Source organism: Diabrotica virgifera, chromosome 9 (assembly GCF_917563875.1).
Source record: "Diabrotica virgifera virgifera chromosome 9, PGI_DIABVI_V3a".
Lineage (NCBI taxonomy): Eukaryota > Metazoa > Arthropoda > Insecta > Coleoptera > Chrysomelidae > Diabrotica > Diabrotica virgifera.
In genome coordinates, this window is record NC_065451.1 from 50,536,961 (window position 1) to 50,560,141 (window position 23,181).

The window sequence follows — 23,181 nt, forward strand, 5'->3', positions numbered from 1 at the left end:
TATGATGTTTCCACTTTCTGCGACGCCACTGGAAGTTACATAAAAATCGGCCAAAAACACTTTACAGCAATAATTGACAAACTTTGACACCCCTTTATGATTTCGATAATTTGATATATGACAAAGTATACTAATACTTATTAGTTATTTTGACATTTTCTATTGATTTTAGATATTTAGTTAGACCACCCTATACATATATTATAGATATTGAATCCAATATCAAAATTGAAGAAAATAATAAAAATAACAATTGGTTAGCGTTGGTTAAATTTTAAAATTTTAAATTGCTAAATTTAAATTAAGGAGAATTTATTGAATTGACGTAATTAATTCTCAAATATAGAATATAGTATAATGAATGATTTAATGATTTTACCATACCTGCCTGTCTTTTTCTTTTAATAGGTATATTCGTAATGTTGTTCTGAAGCTATTTTCTTGTGGCATTTTTACAATTTTAACTATTTAGAATGGGAAATAAGCCACAATATTATTAAAAAATGATTTTTATTAACGTTTCGACGCCCAAATCGGGTGCCGTTGTCAAAATACAAAATACTATTAATATAAACAAAAATGTTGTTGCTTAGTAAAAAAATTCTTCTAATAATTTATTTAATTTGACTCATTTATATCGGCAATTCAGATACATACAGTAGGAAAAACGAAAGAACACCCATGAACGAACACACAAAACACGCTGTATCTTCCTGTCACCGTGTCACACAAAAAAAAACTGGCCAGCGCAAGTACATGTAATAATTATTATTACATGCACTTGCGCCGGGCAATCTTCCCCGTGATATAAATTATATAATATAAATGAGTCAAATTAAATAAATTATTAGAAGAATTTTTTTACTAAGCAACAACATTTTTGTTTATATTAATAGTATTTTGTATTTTGACAACGGCACCCGATTTGGGCGTCGAAACGTTAATAAAAATCATTTTTTAATAATATTGTGGCTTATTTCCCATTCTAAATAGTTAAAAGGTATATTCGTTGATGCACTTTCTTCAAAAAAACTGCTGCTACCACCACCACTACTACAACTTTCTATTTCACTCATTCTCTTGATGTCCCCGTCAGCTCGTTCAGCCACTCTTTTTTTAGTTAGCACCGCACATTTCTGCAAGTGTGCTTTTATTCTTTCAATTTTGCTGCTAATTAAAATTTTACAATGTTTACATTCGGCTTTAAGCTTTCCTTCCGTTTCAATTTTGTTAACGACTGCCTAACTGAAATCTAATTTTCTTCCACATCTACTGTTATTTGCCATAATTTCAGAATGATGTAATTTCACAACTCCAGAACGCCACGGCAAAACGCACTCACCAATGCATCGCACAGTTAAAATTGACAAAATTAAGAGGTTTGTGCTCTAAATAAATCCCCGAAGAAATATCGGTGATTCCCCATTATCCGGCTGTTGGCGTGGAGGCAAATGACGTAGTGCAGGTGCTGATGCACTGATGGCCAGTGATGCCAAATGTATTTATTTATGTCAAGTTGCTTTATTTTGTAAACATATTTTGTTATTTTATTATTTTTGCAATAAAATTCATAATTTTTGTAAAACTTTTGATAGAGCAGAAACTATATATCAAATCTAAATAAAAAACTGAAAATCCCCAAAAAAAACCCGAAAAAAGCCTAAAAACCCAAAAAAAACCCGTCGGGTTGGGCTTTTAAAAAAAAACCCGGGTTTTTTTCAACCCTGTCCGATATTACATTAAAAACATTTTAGATCATGTTTTGCCATTTGCCAACCATATTGGATACCAAATTCATGTTAATGCATCATGACACAGGTCTTCATCTCGGTAGAGTAGTGAATACTTACCTTGATGAGATTCAATCCAAAAATTATATAGGCCACCATATAGCCATATCAAATTTAAATCAGATTACACCATTTACATGATACTTCAAAACATCACATTCGGAAAAGAAATGATATTCCTATGACACTGGGGGCAATACGAAAAGTTTAATTTCACACGTTAATTTCAAAATATGCAGTATTTTTGTCCGTGAGTGAATTATGACAGTGAAAACTTGAGTCCTTCGTGTCTTTGAATCAGGAAGAGTAACTAATAAAAGAGATTCTTTGTCTTCAATATCTTTACAACTCATTTTTTACCAATTCATCACGTCTACAGGCTCCAGCAATTACAATAATTAGAACAACCTACAAAAAATATTCCTCCACTAAACTACAATATTTACAATAATCAGAATGTAAAATTTATCTTGTTTAATAAGTGTATTTCGTCACGGGCTTCGCATAAAAATCTGCATATTTCGCTATGTGGAAAGGTTTTTGACTTGTTGGGTTTATATCTAATCCCCTGTTTTTTTAATGCAGTCAACTTCTTGAACTGACTAAGTCAGTATCATTTTTTGTAGATACAGTGGAACCCCGAAAATCTGAAGTAATTGGGGGGACAGCCTATTCGGATTCCGAAAAGTTCGGATTATCCGCAAGTTAACCTAACTAGTAATTCAAAGATTTCATTTAGGCTATTGATTATGTACTATAGAAAGGAACTACAACGTTAACGGGGTTTTATTATTTCATATGGTCAATGAATCTCTCTATATGAAAAAACCTCGGAGTGCTACCATTTAAAGGGGTGCGTTTTTGAGAAATGGGTGAATTAGTCCCTGGGCACAGGTTACATTAGGGTGAGTTCTATGCACTTTTGGTACAAACACGTCTACATAAAAATTGTTCCTGGTTAAATTTTCTATCTAAATATAACTTTTTAAAGTCAAAGATACTTTTTTTTACAAAAATATATTCAAAAGAAAAGGCACAAAGAAACCCAAAAGAAAGAAATTTTGTTTTTTGTCCCATAACTTTTGTCCACGGGGATATAGGTATAGACATTGCTTCACAGAAAAAAAACTTACATATTTTCTCTTTAAAATGATGTTTGGTAGAGGTCATTAGGATTTACAGTTTTCGAAGTATGATTTTTCAAAGTTCGCCTCTCACAGCAATTTTGGGCAATTTTCCTTGTTATTTCGCAAATATTGTCCCGTAACTTTTTTTTACGTAACTTTAGGTATATGCAATGGTACATGTAAGAGGAATAGAAATCAATTACCTTTAAAATGGTCTACTGTAAAATGTTGTACGACTTCTTTTAAAGAGGTTATCTTTTTCAAGACTTTTAACGAGTTTTTATATTTTTACGATTATTTTTTAAATTTCCCATTATAACTTTTTTTTCTATATGGTGTATAATATAATAAAAAAGAAAGCTTATTCTGTTTACTTTAAAATGGTGTATTATAAAAAATTCTAGGGTTATTTTTGAATAAGATATGCTTTTTCAAATTGAAATAAGTACTTGCAACGATTTTTGATTTTAGGATTATTTTTTAAATTCCCCATTATAACTTTTTTATGTGATTGTGTGTTATGATTGAATCTTATTTTTTATAGGTAATACTTTTGATCCACTTGACTCGGCCGGGCAAACTTGAAAATATGGATTAATTCCAATATTTACTGTCAAAGCTCCTGCACCATAAGCTTTGCTTAAAAAATAGCATGTAAATGTACCAAAGGATGTACAAAAAACTGCGGTTGTAGGAAGATAGGAATTAGTTGTTCAATATTCTGCAAAGGGTGCATGTGCATGGGTACTAATTGTGGGAACTCTAAGATAACTGAGGTGTCAGAGGAAGATATTGAAGCTAATGCTAACGAAGAGATGGACTTTGATTTTGAAATTTTTTTAAATGTCAACGTTTAAATAATTTTAACTAAAGTGATGTTTTTTAAGACTAATGTTTTTGTAATTTTTGTAAAAGAAATATTTTAAATAATACAGGTAAAAAATATCAAAGAATCACTCGGTTTCCATTATGTATTTAAATATAGATGATACATCATTTTAAAGAACAGAAAGTAAGCCCTCTTTGTTGCGCAATATATAGATAGTATATTCATGTACAAGAAAAAAAGTTATAATGAGAAATTTCAAAAATAATCGTAAAAAATGTAAAAAATAATATTTTTTTTATAGTAGGTATTATATAATATATTTATATAATAATTTTGTTTTATTTTTATATTATATTATAAAAAAATCGTTAAAAGTATAAAACCTTGAAAAACCACAATCTCTTTAAAAAAAGTCGTACAACGTTATACAGTAGATCATTTTAAAGGTAATTGATTTCTATTCCTATTAGGTGTACCATTGCATATACCTAAAGTTACGTAGAAAAAAGTTACAGAACTATATTTGCGAAATAACAAGGAAAATTGCCCAAACTTGCTGTAAGTGGCGAACTTTGAAAAATCATATTTCGAAAACTGTAAATCCTAATGACCTCTACCAAACATCATTTTAAAGAGAAAATATGTAAGTTTTTTTTCTGTAAAGCAATGTCTATACCTATATCCCCGTGGACAAAAGTTATGGGACAAAAAACAAAATTTCTTTCTTTTGGGTTTCTTTGTGCTTTTTCTTTTGAATATATTTTTGTAAAAAAAAGTATCTTTGACTTTAAAAAGTTATATTTAGATAGGAAATGTAACCAGGAACAATTTTTATGTAGACGTATTTGTATCAAAAGTGCATAGAACTCACCCTAATGTAACCTGTGCCCAGGGACTAATTCACCCATTTCTCAAAAACGCACCCCTTTGTAGCACTCCGCGGTTTTTTCATATATAGATGTCCATTGACCATATCAAATAATAAAACCCCGTTAACGTTGTAGTTCCTTTTAGCTATCTTATTTTGAATATAATCAATAGCCTAATTGTCGTTGATTTTGAGTCGAAAAACGTTCTCGCAAGAGTGTGGACAATAATTTTGGACTCAAAAAATATTTTTATTTTAATTAAATAATACAGTTTTTAATAATTATACAGAATAATGATGAACATCAAAAAAACATAACAAACAATAAAACTTACAAGCATCACATGAAAATTTTGATTTTGGTCTCTTCTTCTGGGCGGTTTTTCTGCCTTCTTCAGCGCTTATTTTTGCGTAACATTCTACACATTTTCGACGATCTTTTGAAGCAACGTCATGTGAAATATGCTTTCTGTTATCATTTTCCGACACTTTCCGGACATTTGAAGACAAAGGTCATATGTCACAAAATAATGTTTTTGAGTAATGAGCATTTTAGTGTCTTTTGTTCCAAGTTAGTTATTTATTTTGTCAATTTGCATTGCTACACTTTTTTAAACAGGTATTTGAAGGTACTTTTTTCACACTTTAAATTGAATTTAAAAAATGTTACTATAAGCCTAATATTTTAAATTTTGTGGACATATTACCTTTATTCACATAGTAAAAATAATTAAAAAATGTTAGGGTTCAGTGGATAAAAGAGTTAAGTATCAAAAATGGGCATTTATTGTAAAAAAATGCAATGCAAACTGTAAAATTAATAAAAACATATTTTTTAGTAGGTTCTTCTTTTCTTTTTGGAATTTTTTTTATTTTTATCTATCGCGTTTTCATAAAAACATCTATACTTTTCGGGAACAAATTTTATTCTGTCTCTTAAATTTCCCAGTTTTCCAAACTCAAACTACCAGTTTTATTTTCCAGTCTTCTTGGTCTATATTCAGTTGTGGTCAGATGTGCTGTCCTTTTTTTTTAAATCTACTTGCTGAAATGGCATGTAGTCATTAAGGTATCTGTCTTATAGAGATAGAAGCCAAATTCGTCCACTCTTATCCATTTTACTTAACACGAAAATTAACCTTTTGATTTGAAGTGTTTGTTTGCTTTTTACATAAATAGAGGTTCGTCGGCAGATCTTCAAAGTAGTAGAAAAAATTCTCCATATTTACACATTTCACATGGATAAAGGTATTATGTCCAAATGCGATTTTGGACATAATACCTTTATCCACTAGAATTCGAAAATCTAGTGGGACAGATTGCTTTAATACCTTCCTGTTATTTTTATTTAGCTAAAAATAGGGTATTTTAAAAGGTAAAACAACATATTACAAGAACAAAAACCTAATAAAACAATTTTCCCAAAAAATGTGACATATGACATTTATCCACTTATGTCATCATTTACTTCATCGATTTGTAACATACTTAGAGCAATGCTCTATCTAAAATCCGTTATTGATATTTTGGCATTTGTCACTGTTTTGTATATTATAAAAGCGTTTAGGTAAAGTCTTTTTCATGAGCATTTTTCAGTGCGTCACAGTTTTTCGATTTCTTTCTAAAGCATTAAATTGTATGTGACAGAAAAAAGGCACGTCTGTGATTACAGACATTTATAACATTTATTCTAGTTATTTTAGTTGTCGATAGATGGCGCTATAATCGAAAAAAAATATTTACGAATTATATAATATATCTACGAATATAATCTGTACAATTTATAAGACTATGCAAATCAAAGAAAATACCATTTTATAAATGCAATAAACACAATTGATTTGTTTTTATGCCAAATTGCAAATAAAATGTGACAACTGTCAGATTTAACTAAAATGTCATGTTAGAATAAATGTCATAAATGTGTATTATACTTATATTAGACTTACCTATATTATACTTATATTATATTAGACTTACCCTTTTTTTCTATCATTTGTGACGCACTAAAAAATGCTCATGAAAAGGACTCTACTACCGCTGAGCCAAGTAATATTTAAAATGCAAGTTTTCTATACCACTTAGGTAATCCGTTTACGCAAAGGGGAAGAATATGATTTCAACTGATCGGATAGATCTATGAATGACTTACATGAATAATTATAGTCAACTATAAGAGATGGATTTTCTAGGTCTGTTCCTCTTCTTGTATATTTAGTGGTTGTGTCAGTATGAATAGTGCTTAGACAAAGAATATCACGTTTATCCTGCCATTTTAAAACACCTACCCCTGTATTACTTTAATTTGCGTAAATGTGTCCTCTATTTCATTTTTGGGCTTCTACATCCTTTGGACTGTTTTTTCTACTTTTCCTTCAAGTACCGACAAGTTTTAACGAATGGATTGTAGACTAAACAAAACATCTCCAATTTTAGTACACACAGACTTGTTAGAACTCGAAAAAAATGACAACCGATATTCGGGTTTCGCGCTCTGTCGTCAGAGAATCTGAAACCCATAAGTAGGGTGTCATTTTCAAAATACATTTTTAGATAATTTTTTTAACCTAGCGCTTTATAACAGTCAGTACCTACATCACATCATATCCAGTGTAAAAACCTAATGATTTACTAGAAAAACTAAGTTGGGCCTGGGGGGTGGGATATTTTTCGCTTCATTTGAGCGATTAACATGTTAACGTGTTAATACCCATGATTAGGTGACATGGGTGTGTGACATTTCACACACATCGACATTTCCTTAGTTTCTCTTTAGTTAATTATCTTATTAAATGATCACATCGTCGATATACTGCGAAAACCAGGTAAATGACAAATTTTAAAATATTAAGTTAAGTATACCAAAATTCTCAGCCTTTTACGCTCTACATACAGGTAAAACCCAGTAAATGATACGACTTACCATTCAGCAGATAATTTGTGTGATAAACAAATAAGTTACCTACATATAACCAACTCTTCATTTTCAAGTAAAACAATATATCGCTACTTACTTCCACAAAATTAAAGTTCTGTTGCATGTAAAACCAAGTAAGCGCACATATATTATTTTGCCGGACAAAAATATATTTCTACTGCTATATACCATATTTAATAAAAAGGTCATAAATGTCTTTAACACATTTTACATGTATATTTTATTAAAATTTCTCATTCATATCGACTGGTAAAACCGATAGTATCGACTATGTTTTTTGAATGGTCAAGAGGTACAGGTATGTGAGAAGCTTTTTTGTAAAACACTTTGTATATCAGCGTCGTTAATGCAGGACGTGGTAAGACAAATTGATATTCTATGTTGTTATGCAGATACGGGCAAAAGAGGCAAGAATATACTGCCAACTAAAACAAGCAATGAAAACCGAAAAATTGTGAAGGCTCATATTGAGTCTTTTCCAACCATTGTACCACATTATATTCGCCAAAGTTCGAAGCGTAGATATTGGGACAAAATTTGAGTATCAGGAAAATGTATCAACTTTCTTTATATAAATGATTGTCAGCTGAAGAGACCAAAAGGTATTAGCGAAATTACATACCGAAGAATATTTTCTAATGACTATAATTTAAGCTTTTTTGTCCTAAATAAGATCGATGTTTAGTTTGTAATAAATAATATTTATTAGCCCTATCATATTATGATATGGCTAATCCAACTAAGAAACCCGATTTAGAAAACAGTTGCAGACAAGATCAGAAAAAAAAAGAAGTATGAAATCTCGAAAAACGAAATGATAAGAAAAGCTCTAATCAACAACGGAATTTTGTTTCAATCACCTTCAATCTACAGGCTATACTACAGATTCCAGATTAACTGGACAATTCATATATTCTTCCCGAAAATTATGGGTCTACAATTTGTGTGTAAATGAAGTCGCATTACCCAATGTAGCTTACCGTTTTGCCTGGTCAGAAATTAAAGAAGAGGAAGTTCTGAAATAGAAAGCATGAAACTCAACTACTTATCAAAATGTGTCCCAGAATATGTAAGCAAGTGAAATATGTGTATTTTCTTATACCTGTGGAGGACAGTACTTACTTACTTAAGCCGTCCTCTTATACCTTACGGTGACGAGTTTATTTCTGGTTCTATATTTCCTTGCCCATTCATTGTTGATCCTAGATACTTGAAGTCCTCTACTTGTGTAATGGTCTCATTATTCAGCTTTACATTTATATTTTCCTGAGTTTTCGATATTACTAAAGCTTCTGTTCTTTCAATATTTATTTTCATCCCAAATTTCTTAAAGGCTTCATTCCAAACATTCACATTCACTTGCAAGTCTTTTTCTGATTTTGCCACAATTACCAGGTCATCGGCATATATCAACTCTGACAAGTAAACTTGTTGAAGTTTATACACCCCAACCCTAGTTCTTTTTACCTTACCCCTGCATTCTTTTGCAATTTCGTCCATTAGAGTGATAAATAACAAAGGACTGAGAACACCACCTTGTCTTACAACTGTCCTTGTGTAGAGTTCTAGAGATGAGCGATAGTTCGTTCTTACATTATTACGTGTACATTTATATATACTCTTTATTGCTTGGATTAACTTCGGTTTCACATTTCTACGGTTTAATATTTCCCAGATCTTGTTCCGTGGCGCGCGATCAAATGCTTTTTCCAAGTCCACAAAACAGAGAAACAACTTACCGTTATGCTCTAGGGCTTTTTCTGATAACTGTCTCACCATGAATATGAGATCGGTTGTACCTCGCCCTGGCCTAAAGCCGCATTGGCTGTCATCCAGTGTGGCCTCGATATTTTCTCGAAGCTTTTTCTCTAGTATTATTTCGTAGATTTTACTAGCAACTACCAACAATGATATTCCCATGTAGTTAGAACACTTATGTTTATCTCCTTTTTTGTGTAATGGTAGAATAGTTGCAAGAGTCCAATATCTAGATATGCATCCGGTACGCCAACAGCTCCTTATGATCTTCCATAGCAATTGTAATCCTTCTCCTTCCATATATTTAATTAGCCCAGCCTTAATATTATCGTGTCCTGCAGTCTTGCCATTTTTTACTTTTAGAATTGCTTCCCTGTATTCTTCGTATGTTATGTCATCATCATCTTGTTGTTCATTTAAATTGTACTCCTCCCTGTCATTCTCTATTTCGTTGTTGTCTCCCTAGGGCTTCCAATCCCGCAATACCGAGATCTCGGTATTGCGGGATCCCGCGTCATTTTCCAATCCCGCGTGATGCGGTATTACAGGCGCGGGATCCGCGGGATTTGCGGGACTGAAAAAAGTGTACATTACTGCTGTAGCTACGCTAAAAATTATCAAAAAACTGTCTTTGCATCGAGGTTCCATAGAGGTTCCATCATCGGGTTTCGATCTTGATCTTACATTGCAACAGGAGTTAGAGTTAACTATATCGTCAGCATGTAATGTATTTACTTTGCCCGTCGCCATCTCGAACTAATACACTTGAGTCCATTATTAAAATAGAAATGACTCTCTATGAATCTGGAGAGTCAATGGGAAAATATCTTACATTTACATATAAAGCCTAAAAAGGAATACCGTCGACGTATGGAAGCCGAAAGGGCATTTTCTGCTGCTTGCTATATTGTGTCTAAAATACGCAGGAGTTTGGCAGACGACAGTTTAGATTAAGATATTGGCTCTTATGAATAACAATGAGAATGTAGTTTATACTCCAAATTTTGGAGTACATACTCCACGCGGTAGTATCTACTCTTATGTACGGTGAGTAGAAACTCATCATATCAACATATTTTTATTCATATGAAATGTAGTATAAACTTATACTTTATGGCTTATACTCATGAGAACGTACTCGGAGTTTATACTTCGTTTTTATTCATACTATCCAATATGTTGTGTTTCCTTTGCAAACATTTTCAATTGAAAGCTTTAGCTAAATAATAGTAACTTATAGCTAAGTAATATAGCAACTAAATTAGTAAACTATATTAATTTTCAGTTGAAAATGAGTTTTTTGGTTGATTTTTAAAATTTTGTTGTGTGTATTTTTTGAAGAAGTTAGATTTTTTGTTTTTTTAGTATTTGTTACTGTTTTTGTGAAGAAAAAACAGTTTTGATCTCATACTAATAGTAATATTTAAATAAATGTGGGGTTAGTTGATTAATTTATTATTTTATTTGCCTTGTATAAATATGACTATTTTCAATATGCGGGATCCCGCAAATACCGAGATCCCGCGGGATTAAAAATTTGTAGTCCCGCAAATACCGAGATTGAGCTCAGGCTGCGGGATTGGAAGCCCTATGTCTCCAATTATTAATACTTCCATAAAATGTTCCCGCCATCTTTCGGTGATCTCTTCATTTTTTAATAATATGTTACCATATTTGTTCTCTAAACCTGTTACTCCGTTTGATTTCTTTTATCTTAGATTTTTTAGGGTCCTATAGAGCAATTTCGCATTACCCTTACTATCACTTTCCATTTTATTTCCAAATTCTTCCCATTGCTGATTCTTAGCTTCTTTAATTTTGTTTTTAACCAGTATTCTCTGTTCCTTATATTCTTGATAATTACTTTCACTTTTATTGCTTATATACCTTTTCCACAATTTTTTCTTCTTTGAAACTTCCAATTTTATGTCATTATTCCACCAAGCTGTACCTTTCAGATATCTTCCTTTCGTTACACCACATACATTACTCCCAGTTGCATATACCAGCTTCTTAAAAATATTCCATAATATTTCTATATCCTCCTCATTTTTCCAATTTGTTTTTCGTATTTCTTCATTTAATTTACGACAGTATTCTTTCCTAATATTTTCAGACTGAAGTTTGTATACTTTAATACTTGGTTGTTCGTAGCGATTTTCTTCATTTTTAATGTTAAATGTCTGTTCTCTCCTTGTCTTTATTTTAGCTTCAACGAGAAAATGATCCGAGCTGATCTCATAACCTCTTTTAACACGAATGTCCGCTATTTCATTTTTATATCTGTTCTGTACTAATACTAGGTCAATAACGGATTTTTCGTTCCGCGAATCCATCACTCGTGTGTATTTATGAATCTCCTTGTGTTGAAAAAATGTGTTACTAACTTGCATATCATTCATGATGCAAAACTCGATGACTCTTTGTCCATTATTATTCCTGACTGTTTCTCCATATGTTCCTATAGGGTAGTCATATTCATTGCTTGACCCTACTCGCCCATTAAAATCGCCTACTATTATGACCTTATGATTTATTTGGTCCATTTCATCCTGTAATTGATCCCAGAAGCTATCTTTGACTTCCTTGGCTTCATTTTCCAATGGTCCATACCCAACAATAATTGTTGTCTTCTCGTTTTTACTGATATCTATTCTAAGGAGTCTTTCTGAAATATTTTTCCATCTGGTGATATTTTTATGCTCATTTCTGTGAACCTGTGGAGGACAGTATCGTAACATAAAATTTTAGAGTCAGGACATTCTTGTATGGAAGTTGACTCTATACATAGCAGCATTTAAACCGCTAGAAATCAGGTCTCTCTATGGTATGCCAGATTACTTTTCTGTTTTTTTCAAGATGCAAGTGAAACTAAAAATGTCAAGGTCAGTGATAAAAAAGTATATACATAGAACCATACAAATGTAAAGATTTTAAATAAGTACTATGACTTTTATGATTTAAAAAAATTGTAACACACTCTAATTAAAAACTGAACAAAGACCAAAATGGCGAAAAAATAATGTGGTTAAAGATAAAAAGATGAGATTCGTGAAAGAAGGGACAAACAGAATCCATTTCAATTATGACGCGTCACCAAGCTTCATTTCCTTATTGATACTGCACGGCAGTCAATAAGAAAAAAGCAAGCTAGGTTAGATAAAAACTTAAGCAACTTTATGATAGAACTTCGCCAACTAGCATAGCAAAAAACAGAGATTTGATACAGGAGTGATACCGGAGGAATATAACAGGTGGTATCTTATTTTATGATGCCAATGGTATCTTGTCAGATCCTGCTTTCAGTGACTAATCTGACGAGTAATACGCATAGTAATATTATTTTCTTGTATCTATAACATGTACAAAATAAATTTGTTTTTTCTATAAAACTGCCTATCATTTAAGTAAATAATATCCATATAACTACAAACAGCTCTGAATAAAATGTTCAGGGAAAACCAGTTAAATATTATAAGTATCGACTAATCCCTTAAAAACATTGTTATTAACTAGTTAAAGCCTCATATTCCGATCATAAAACTACAAAATACCATATTTGTTTTATTATATTTGTTATAAATGTGTTATTTTAAGGGTAACTGATTAATTTAGATTTACAGGTAAAACCAGGTTAGTGGCCGCACCTCCATCTTAAATTTAGGTTTAATCAGCTAGGTGTCTTAACTTTTTCAAACTAATGATAGAATATCATTTCTGATATATGCATCTTTCACTGGAATACCGAATATCAAACACAAGTTGTCCTCTTAATTCAAAATAAAACACTAAACTTAAAAACGTTTTTTCTCAGTTTCGGTATTTCGGCATTTACCTGGCTTTCGCAGTATACTGACGACATATTAATGCAACTCCTAACCACATGACTTCGTTTGACGAAATCTTTCGAAGAATATTTGTTGAGCAGTTCACTTTCCAGATGCTGTGTAAATAGCATTGCTTTCATTTTTCATTTCCACTCCATTCAACCAAAGTGAGTCTTTGGTTGAACCGTGTGATTTCGCCTTAAATAGCATTGCTTTCATTTCTTCTCCATTCACCCAAATTCATTGGGTGCGTTCGGACGACCATAGCGGCTGACTGTCAGCAGAAATCGGCTGAGTGGTTGTATCCAGCCGTGATAGGGAAAGCTTAGTAAATCTCTCAGTGGCTGACTTCCAGCGGTGATGTCTGACAGCTACTGCTGGCTCAGCTGTCCAGCCGCTGTGGTCGTCCGAACGCACCCATTCAATTCCGTTGAACATTGTAATTTCGCCTTAATTAAGGATAAAGGTACGTACCCATACAAGGGTGATCCGCGCTCGGTGTAGCAGCTCCACATAGTGATGTTGGTGATCGCCGCTCGATGCCCACCCTGTTTGATTCAACTTCATGCCGTATCCATTTGAGCAGCTACACCGAGCGCGGATCAACCTTGTATGGATAGGTAGCTTTAGATGTTGAAAAGGAATATTTTAATATTCAGCAAAATCATAGGAGCTTAAATATAGGTAACGTAACTATTCTGTATTTACTTACCATCATCTTGATCTATTTCAGCTTTTATAGGACATTTCTTCACGTCTAATAAATAAACAAATTTATCATTTGTACTTTCCCCGATAGGTTCCTCCTTTATTTCAGTTTTAAAGGTGTCCTGTAGAACTTCATCTACTTCGTAATTTATTTCTCTTTTGCAAGTTATCTCAGCAAACTCCGTTTTGACTTCAGTTTGATTATTTTGATTAAACATGATATAATTATATGAGTTTTAGGTTTTACTAGAAAATAATTTATTATTTATATAAAATAAATATTATTTATTATTCATTTTCTAGCAAACTGTCAATTTCTTCTTCTATTTTGTGTTAAGATTTCTGGCCTCCGACAGTCAGTTTTTAGTCAATTTCGACGTTAAAAGTAGTTCAAACACGATGAACGTGCGACGTTGCCGTATTTATTTGAAAACCTTTTAGCTTTTATAGAGCAGGGATGAGCAAAGTAGGGGAAAGTGGTACACAGTGATACATGGTTCACAGATGTTCACAGTGAAACACCGAAATATATTTTTAAATTTGGCGCCTTCGTAAAGCGCATTTGTGAAATCTATTTGCCCAGTAGAATCGAATGTTGTTGTGAGCGTTCGCTTGCTTGGAATAGGTTTTGCGAATAGTAATTGGATTTTATTGAATTCATGTTCATATTCATGTTGAACATTTCATTTGACCCCAGGGCTGCTTTATCCATTAGGTAATATACGCTCTGAGCTTCGCTCGTGGCGTTCCTAGCGGATTACTAATTCAACTTTCACCGGTAATTTTTAAATTTATTATTTAATTGTTATCGCATAATATTTACAACGCAAAAAAGTAATTAAATTGTAATCGATTTTTTTAAGATTTTGCTAATCATTTTGACGTTCTATTGATAAAATATGAATTTCTTACTTCGGATACTTTCACAATTATCGTGTAGATGGCGCTAAGATTATTAGAATAATTTATAATTACATATTACGGAACAGTAAAAAAACTTAAATTCAGTATTTAAAACGTAAGTATATTTAAGGTAAAAATATATACCCCAGCTTTGACCAACTAATATTTTTTATAATGAATGTTTTTAATTTTAATTTTAAATTAATCACTTTGACATTTATGTCAAATTTCCGGTAAAGGTTTACAGACTTGTCACTACTGGCGCTCGCGAATTTGTAAATATCCCCTCTACGTACGAGCTCACAGCGTATAAGCAGTTGCCTAGGGCGGCAAAAATACTGTACAAAAATATTTATATATAAAAATTAAAATCGAATAACCTTTAAGTACATACAGTCGGAAAAATGAAAGAATACCCATGAACGAACATATAAAACACGCTGTATAGGGCTTTTCATCGATTGTCACTTGTTTCGAGCTTCTGTCAAATGTCGTATAATCCGTGTATAATATTAATATACACGGATTATACAACATATGACAGAAGCTCGAAACAAATGACTGTGAATGAAAAGCCCTATTTTCCTGTCACCGGTGTTTTCTCATGATCATCTTTCAGTGCGTCACAGTTTTTCGATTTCTTTCTAACGCATTAAATTGTATGTGACAGAAAAAAAGGCAGGTCGGTGATTACATTTCGTCGGTGACATTTATAACAATTTGTTCTAGTTATTCTAGTTGTCGATAGATGGCGCCATAATAAAAAAAATAATTTTTTTTAATTAGATAATAATATTACAAATATAATCTGTATAATTTATAAGACTATACAAATCAAAGAAAATACCATTTTATAAATGCAAGAAACACATTTGATTTGTTTTTATTCCAAATTGAAAATAAAATGTGACAACTGTCAGATTTAACTAAAATGTCATGTTAGAATAAATGTCATAAATGTGTATTATCACGGACTTACCCTTTTTCCTATCATTTGTTACGCACTGAAAAATGTTCATGAAAAGGACAATAACAATAATTATTATATACATGTACACTTCGCGTCATATAAAACTGGTACACTTTTTTTTCCCAATGTAACCCTGTGTTCAGACTGACAATTATTGTTCGTGAATCACTTCGTTGTTGCCATCACAGATAACGGAATTACACTAAATCTAAATACAAAAAAATAACGTTTAAAATGTATATTTCGAATTGTAATACATATATATTTAAATTACACACTTTTTCACTGTAAAAGTTATTCATTTTGTATTAATTTCAAATTAAATTTTTAATTTTTCCAGTGTGTTTTATTTATTCTACACAACTTAATGCAGATTTGTCCTACAATTTACGAGAAACCAATCACACCTCTCGATTTGACATTAAACATAATAATTTAAAGTCATGTCAAGATTTATTATCTATCATTATTTTTGAATTTAAATATTTTCATAAATTATAATAAAACACGAATCAATGTATGGATGCTTAATTGAGATGACGGAAAATTACAATTGTTTTAGTTTTTAGTATATTAAAAAATGCGGTCTGTCGCACAGCCCCGTTTTTACCTAGATTGATATAATATTTTCGTTGAACTGGCAACGTTGCCCTAGAAATTGGAATGACACTTGTGACAAGATCAACTTACACAACTTGAAAAACACGATTTTCGGTTATAAGAGTTGTACCAATTTTTTTTGACGCGAAGTGTACTTGCGCTGGCCAATTTTTTGTGTGACACGGTTACAGGAAAATACAGCATGTTTTATATGTTCGTTCATGGGTATTCTTTCATTTTTCCTACTGTACATACATCATACATCCATCAATGGAATATAAGTGGGCATTCATTTCTGGAAAAAAAAATTGCATTTTCTTAACACCATTCATTCAAAAAGGAGAGAAATCGTAAATTTAGGGATTATTGGGCCGTCGGCAGCATTGCAAAGGCGGCGGGTGCACTGTTCTATAATTTTTTTTTAAACTGAATCCTTTTGGTTTATTCGTGGTTAAAAATTTGCCATTTTCATTGAAAAATGTCGCCTTTTCAGACGGTTTTTGGCGAATACCGAATACCTTAAAAATTATGCATCTAACGAAAAAAACATTTTTGTAGCTTATGAAAAATCAAAGAGATTCGTTCCTTCATAAGTCTTCTAGTGATAACATAAAAAGAGATATGGCAGGTGAAAAGAAATTTTTTTTGTGCATGCTCAAATGGGTGTGTTCAACTTAATGGTCGATTTTAAGGGTATAATGCTATCAATATCTTTTTTAAGTACTGCCTGAAAAGACCTTTAAAACGACCGCACTGTTAAATTTCGATTACATTCAAACTAAGCGAGATATGGGGCCTGATTCTAATTCATTTCGAGGTCGCTATAGAATTTCGACGCCGCCATGATGGTTGCAATTTATAGTGATTCTTATTTATTTCGATATTAGTTACAACTGGGGATATTAACGTTGCCATTTTGTCACTGCTCAGAATTTGGGTTGGCCCACTGTTACCACTGCAACATTTGTTGATAGTCTGGGAAAATTATCGAAAAAATGCCATTTTTGGGAAAAGTTATTTACCAGCTATTTTATTGCTAAAATCGAATCTTAAGATTGCATATTAGTAATATGGGGTATGACAAGTCCGCAGAAAGTACCTATGTTATTTTATTTATAAACAAATTAGCACTCCTAAATCTTATTTTTTTTTTCTTCAATTAGTGCTCTGTAGATTATTTTTCAATTACTCCTAATATTTTACCTTTAAGCCAAAAACACTCAAATGAAAATTCACCGTAATTTAGTTCTGCACAAAGTTTATTTTTTCGATTTCCTTCAACAAAAATTTTACTCAGAAAATCCGAGATTTCCCAAATCCAAAAAATTTGCAATTTTCAATTAAAATTTTAGGGAAGTAATTATTTATCAATAATTAAATAAAATGATGACATCAAAGATTTTTTAAAGTAGATTATACAGAGGGGCTAAATTATGGATTCTGAATTCATTTCTCTAAAATGGACGATTTTGGAGCAAAATCCCGAAAGAGGTCGATTTTTATTTTTAAATTACAATTTTTTGGCATATATTTCATACTAGTGACGTCACCCATCTGAGCGTGATGACGTAACGATAATTTTTTTTAACGGAAATAATATAGGGGTCGTGTGGTAGGTCATTTGAAAGGGCGTTCTCTATTCAGTAATATAAACATTAATATCATTATTTATACAGGGTTTCCAAAAAATAATTTTTGAATTAAATTAATTGGCGCAAAAAGAAGAATGTATGTAATTTATTTAACTCAAAATATATTGTACTGCTGTCAGAAAAAAGAAAAAAGGTTTATTTCACAAATAAACATTTCTTTTCACTTAGATTAAATTACAAACAGCCTCCCTCCTACCTATTGGCAGTTGGAACATTTAATTTAAGCTAAAAGCAATGTTTATTTGCCAAATAAACATTTTTTTATCAATTAATTTAATTCAAAAAAATTTTGTTTGGCCACCCTGTATAAATAATGATATTAATGTATATAATACTGAATAGAGGATTGAACGCCTTTTTAAATGAGCTACCACACGACCCCTATTCCCATTAACAAAATTATCGATTACGTCATCACGCTCGGATGGATGACGTCACTAGATTGAAATATATGCCAAAAAAATTTAATCTAAAAATAAAAATCGACCTGTTTCGGGATTTTTCCCTAAAATCGTCCATTTTAGAGAAAATGAATTTATTCCATAATTTAGCCCCTCTCTGTATATCAGGAGACCGGCGACAATCTAACCAATAGCTTACCAATAACTAAAATGTTAATTAAAAAATTTCGGTCGAAATATATAACCAGAAAGATTATGATACACCAGAATAACTATGATTTTCGTATAAAAAAGCACTATACCTATATATTCAACGTACCTTACAGAATTTAAAGTGGACTATTTGAGCGGTCTCAGGAATGTTATAAAGAAACAATTTTTTGGCTTATAAATAAATAGAACCCCTCAGAAAATATTAGATTGAATTAAATTAAGTTAACGCTGTTGAAAACGGCACGGCTTCTGTGCCCTTTTCGAAGAAAAAAATTGAATTGCGAGGAGTGGTTCCAGGTATAACCGGTCAAATTTGACCGGCATTTGCGACAAACTTATAAACAACAGGATTTCAATCTTTGAACCATTACCTTTTTATTCCGGTCCTATTTGTACATACAAATGTTATATCTTCAAGACACTTAAAGATTTTGTTTGGAAAAGCCGAATTTTCCGAGGAAAATTTTCGTCGAAGGAAATCGGAAAAATATCTATGTGCAGAATTAAATAACAGTGAATTTTTATGTGGGTGTTTTTGGTTTAACGTTAAAATCTTCTGAGTTATAGAGCAATAATTGAAAAAAAGATTTCGAAGCGCTAATTTGTTTATAGACCAAATAGCACACTTTCTGCGGACTTTGCATAGCTACATTACTAATATATGAAATCTTAAGATTTGATTCCAGCATGTCCAGCAATAAAATAGCTGGTACATAATTTTCCTTGTTTTATACTAATTTTCCCAGATTATTACCTAACATCTTTCATTGAGTTGATAATTCACATTGTGGAAATTCTCAATTATTATATTTCTAATTTAATACTATTCTATCTAATTCCTCCAAAACCAGCAAATTTCCATAAAACCCAGCCAGCCATATTAATAACGTGTGATCCAAAATTATTGTCACCATAGGTGGCTCTGAACGACAGATATAGCTATACAGTGCATGTCCATTCTTAATTCAGATATATTTACCAGTTTACGTCAACTTTGCAGTGTACGTCAACTTCAAGAAAAGTTAGGTTATGTAGAGATGTTGGTTGTTTGATTTTATTTAATATTTTTACTTATAATTTTGTTAATTCTTTTTATTTTTGATTAAAGCTCTGTGTTAAAGGTTTTGACTGATTTTTTATGTTTTATAATGTTAATCAAAATTAATTGATAAACCAATGATATAAATTCAGATTCAAAGAGGACATACGTAATTTTTTGCACGGCTAGCTTTGATCCCAATAATTTTGGATCGCTCGTTACCTTTTGCTTTAGTTTTCCTTGCAAGAAACAAACAAAACACATCTCCTAAACTAAACCTATCTAACCCATGGAATGGCCCCGTCCCATTCCAACAGTGAAGCGAGATAGGCGCCAACATACAAGAGAGAGGTTCTAGCACTTCTAGAGAGACATGAGAGAGACAGAGAATTTGTCAGGTAAAATTTGCTAACTGTCAATTTGTTTGCTTACGAAAGATAGCGATTATCTTCCCTCCTTTACCTGATTATCTTCTATCTCATCCTGACGCCATTAACTTCGTTTTATGGCGATTCCATCAGTGTTGACAGTTCGTTGATCCAAATGTTGATCTAATCTCGTTTTCGGGCCATTCATGTCCGTGTCACAATAATTTCGAGTCGAATTATCAATAATATCAACCACTTTTTTGGAGTCGCTGTTTCGGGTCGGGTATCTTTCACAACTCTGCCGTAATTTGGCAAAACCTAGTAACTATGATTTAGACAATTATTCAGGAGAACAGATTTTGTAAAATTGGATTGCCCTTATTTCTAATAAAAGCTGAACCAAGACTAATGATGGAAATCTATATACTTTTTAGCGAAAATTTGGATAAAGTAAGAAAAAAGTAGCCTATGTTAGTCCTTTATAACTAAATCTTACTTACTATGTTTTGCTGCAGCTAAGATTGTGTTTTTTTTCAGAATTAAGCAAATCGTAAAATATGGTATTTTTAGTTGCTAGTTTATGCTTAGGCATCTCAACTGACAATTATGTTCACTGAAACTGAAACAAAATATAGTAAGTCGATGAAATAAAACGAAAAAATTATTTTATTATTAAATTTATTTTTTTTTTAAATAAACTGAAATACAACTTAAGATGTTTCTAAAGTTTTAATGAAAAGCATATGCGCTTATCATTGACAATAAACAATAAACTTAAACATGTAGCTTATACATTAATATATCCAACACAATAATAAATATATGAAATATGTAAAAAATATAAATATATTATATTAATACTAAACTTATATACTAGACCTCGGATACTGTACATAAATCACGAGAATTATTGTTTGATGGTAAATATGTCCAGAATAATTTTTTTCTTTCATCACTAAACAGTGGGCAGAGCGTTTTTAAAATCTTCTCTTTTTTATCCGTGTTTATCCCTATACATTCCGAACGTGGAGCGGATGGCATATTTGGTTCAAATTTTGTCTTTAGAAAATCTGATTCGATATATACCTCATTAGACATTTTATTCTTATAAAAAAGGTTTTTGGAACCTTTACGAAACTGAACTTGTTTAATTTTATCAAGTAATGGAATATTGTTGTTTTTACGTTTCTTACAACCATCTGTTCATTCTTTTTGATGATAAAGCCTCCTGCATTCTGGTTTTTTACATTCGACTGTTTAACATGTGAGTCTAGAAACAGCCGTCGTTCACCAAAAGTCATTGTCCGAAAAGCAACTCTTATTTTATCTCTTTCGAGCAGATCAGTTTTTTTTTAACAGCCCCTGCGGTATTTGTTATTACAGGGAGGTAATAAAGGATGCTTCTGAATTTGATCTATGATGCTTTTCTTCTTATATTTGTCTTTGGTTGCACAAACTTTATCTAACATATCTTCAATCACCTGTGTACAAACAGAGAGTATGTCAGCTTCTTTTTAGTACTTGCTTCCTCTAAAACCGGGCTATTGCAGACATTTTCTTGGATATTCTTCGAAGAGTCCTTGGCAGGTGCAGAATCTTGAGCCTTGGTAAGATCCAGTTTTGTACTCAAACTTACAAAACCAGTTTCATGTGAATCAAATACATTTTGCAAATTAAAATATGTCTTATGCCTCTTATTTTCGTTCTCAGGTTTATAATCAGGATCCGCATCTGAGTCGTCAAAACCAGAGGGTTCTTCGGGTACATTTCGTAGAATATTATCTTGCGGAAATTTCTCAAATAATTGATCCCTTGAATGGAAATTCTTTGAAGTGCCGGGAACTGGGTCTAAAGGCTCTTTTAAATTATTGTCCTCAGAACGTCCTCTAAAAACAAATACAATCCTTTTTAAATGTGCAATTTTTCTTTATACACTCACATTTAAATGATATACCATGATAATAATGAATATCCCACACAAGTTTAGTGACGTCTTAAAATTCGATAATTTTATCACTATACCTAACAACCACCTTACTAACAGCTCGTTTAGTGGCAGAAAAGTTGCGCATTTGTGTGCCCAAAACTATAGGTTTATTTTATTTTAATTCAACTCTTGTTTTTATTATGGTTTCCATATTGAATTAATGTTGAATTTACGTTTTTAAAACGTTTACAAAAAGCAATTCACCCGTGTGTTAATAAAAAATCAATAGGTACGGCCTAGCGCAACATCGTAGGCCTACAATGTTTTGACGCCATTTTCATTATCGCCGCTTCCTTTTACCCATGCCCTGAGAATTTGATGATCTTAGCTTCTATAATAAAGAAAATATTGTGGTTTTTGAACATGCACATTTTCATATTCTCACCCTGTATATCCGTAGAGAGACCAATTTTAAATCGCAAAAAGCAACGAACAAATTACGGTTGGTCACGCGTTAAAGTAGGTTCGCAACTTTTTTCCCGTTTATCCGACTCTATAACCCTGTTTTCGATTTCTCTATTTACCCACATGTACCTCATTTTAATCTGGACACCCATTATTTCACCCATGTTTTCTCTCTACGCCCTGCACACTCAAGTAGAAAATGACCTATTCTTTAATCGATTTTGAAACAAAAAAAAATAAACTTTCTATTTCACCACTATCACAGATTCTAATGGATAGAAAAATTATACAAAATCATGGCGCTTACCTTTTAACACACAATGACACTAATAATTTACTCCTATTTTAAAGATAATTAGAATTATCCATTTTACTTTAATTGTTAACTACCGAACCCAAACAAAACACGTCTGTTCTCGTTGATTAACTACTGAGCTCTGTTAGTTATGCAGCAAACTCAAGAGAAAATGAAATGTGTAAAACCTAGCATATTGATATGCTACTATCAGTGGTCGTTGACATGGTGGAAATAAACGTTGTATAAAAACTAGTAACTGAAAGTTGCTGTCTTCTGACAAGTTCCTACGCCAAAATTTTTAGGTCAAAATAATTATTTAAAAGCTAGTATCTTCAAACCCCTGGCGCCAATATATTATAAATTTTGACCAAATAATTTTCCAAAACCTAGTAATAGTGCAGGCTCAAAACGGATAATCGTTTGCAAAAATTGCCGACCGTGATTTGAGTTTTGATACGTGTTATTGGTACCTTTAGCCGTATGAAAATACTTGTTGCCAC

The 23,181-nt window shown here is 31.9% G+C and overlaps 1 protein-coding gene across 2 annotated transcripts in view; it reads right to left on the bottom strand.

Moving 5' to 3' along the window:
• Positions 1-23,181, bottom strand: part of LOC114332464 (zinc finger protein 845-like) — a 191,744-nt gene that overhangs the window by 12,003 nt on the left and 156,560 nt on the right. Inside the window, exon 1 of one of the 2 annotated variants that reach the window (XM_050662151.1) lies at positions 13,850-16,840. The exons of the other annotated variant lie outside the window; for it this stretch is intronic. Coding sequence (XP_050518108.1) covers positions 13,850-14,063 — 214 coding nt within the window. The 5' untranslated portion in view covers positions 14,064-16,840. Of the gene's footprint in view, positions 1-13,849; positions 16,841-23,181 lie in introns of those variants that run through there. 2 annotated transcript variants of the gene reach the window in all.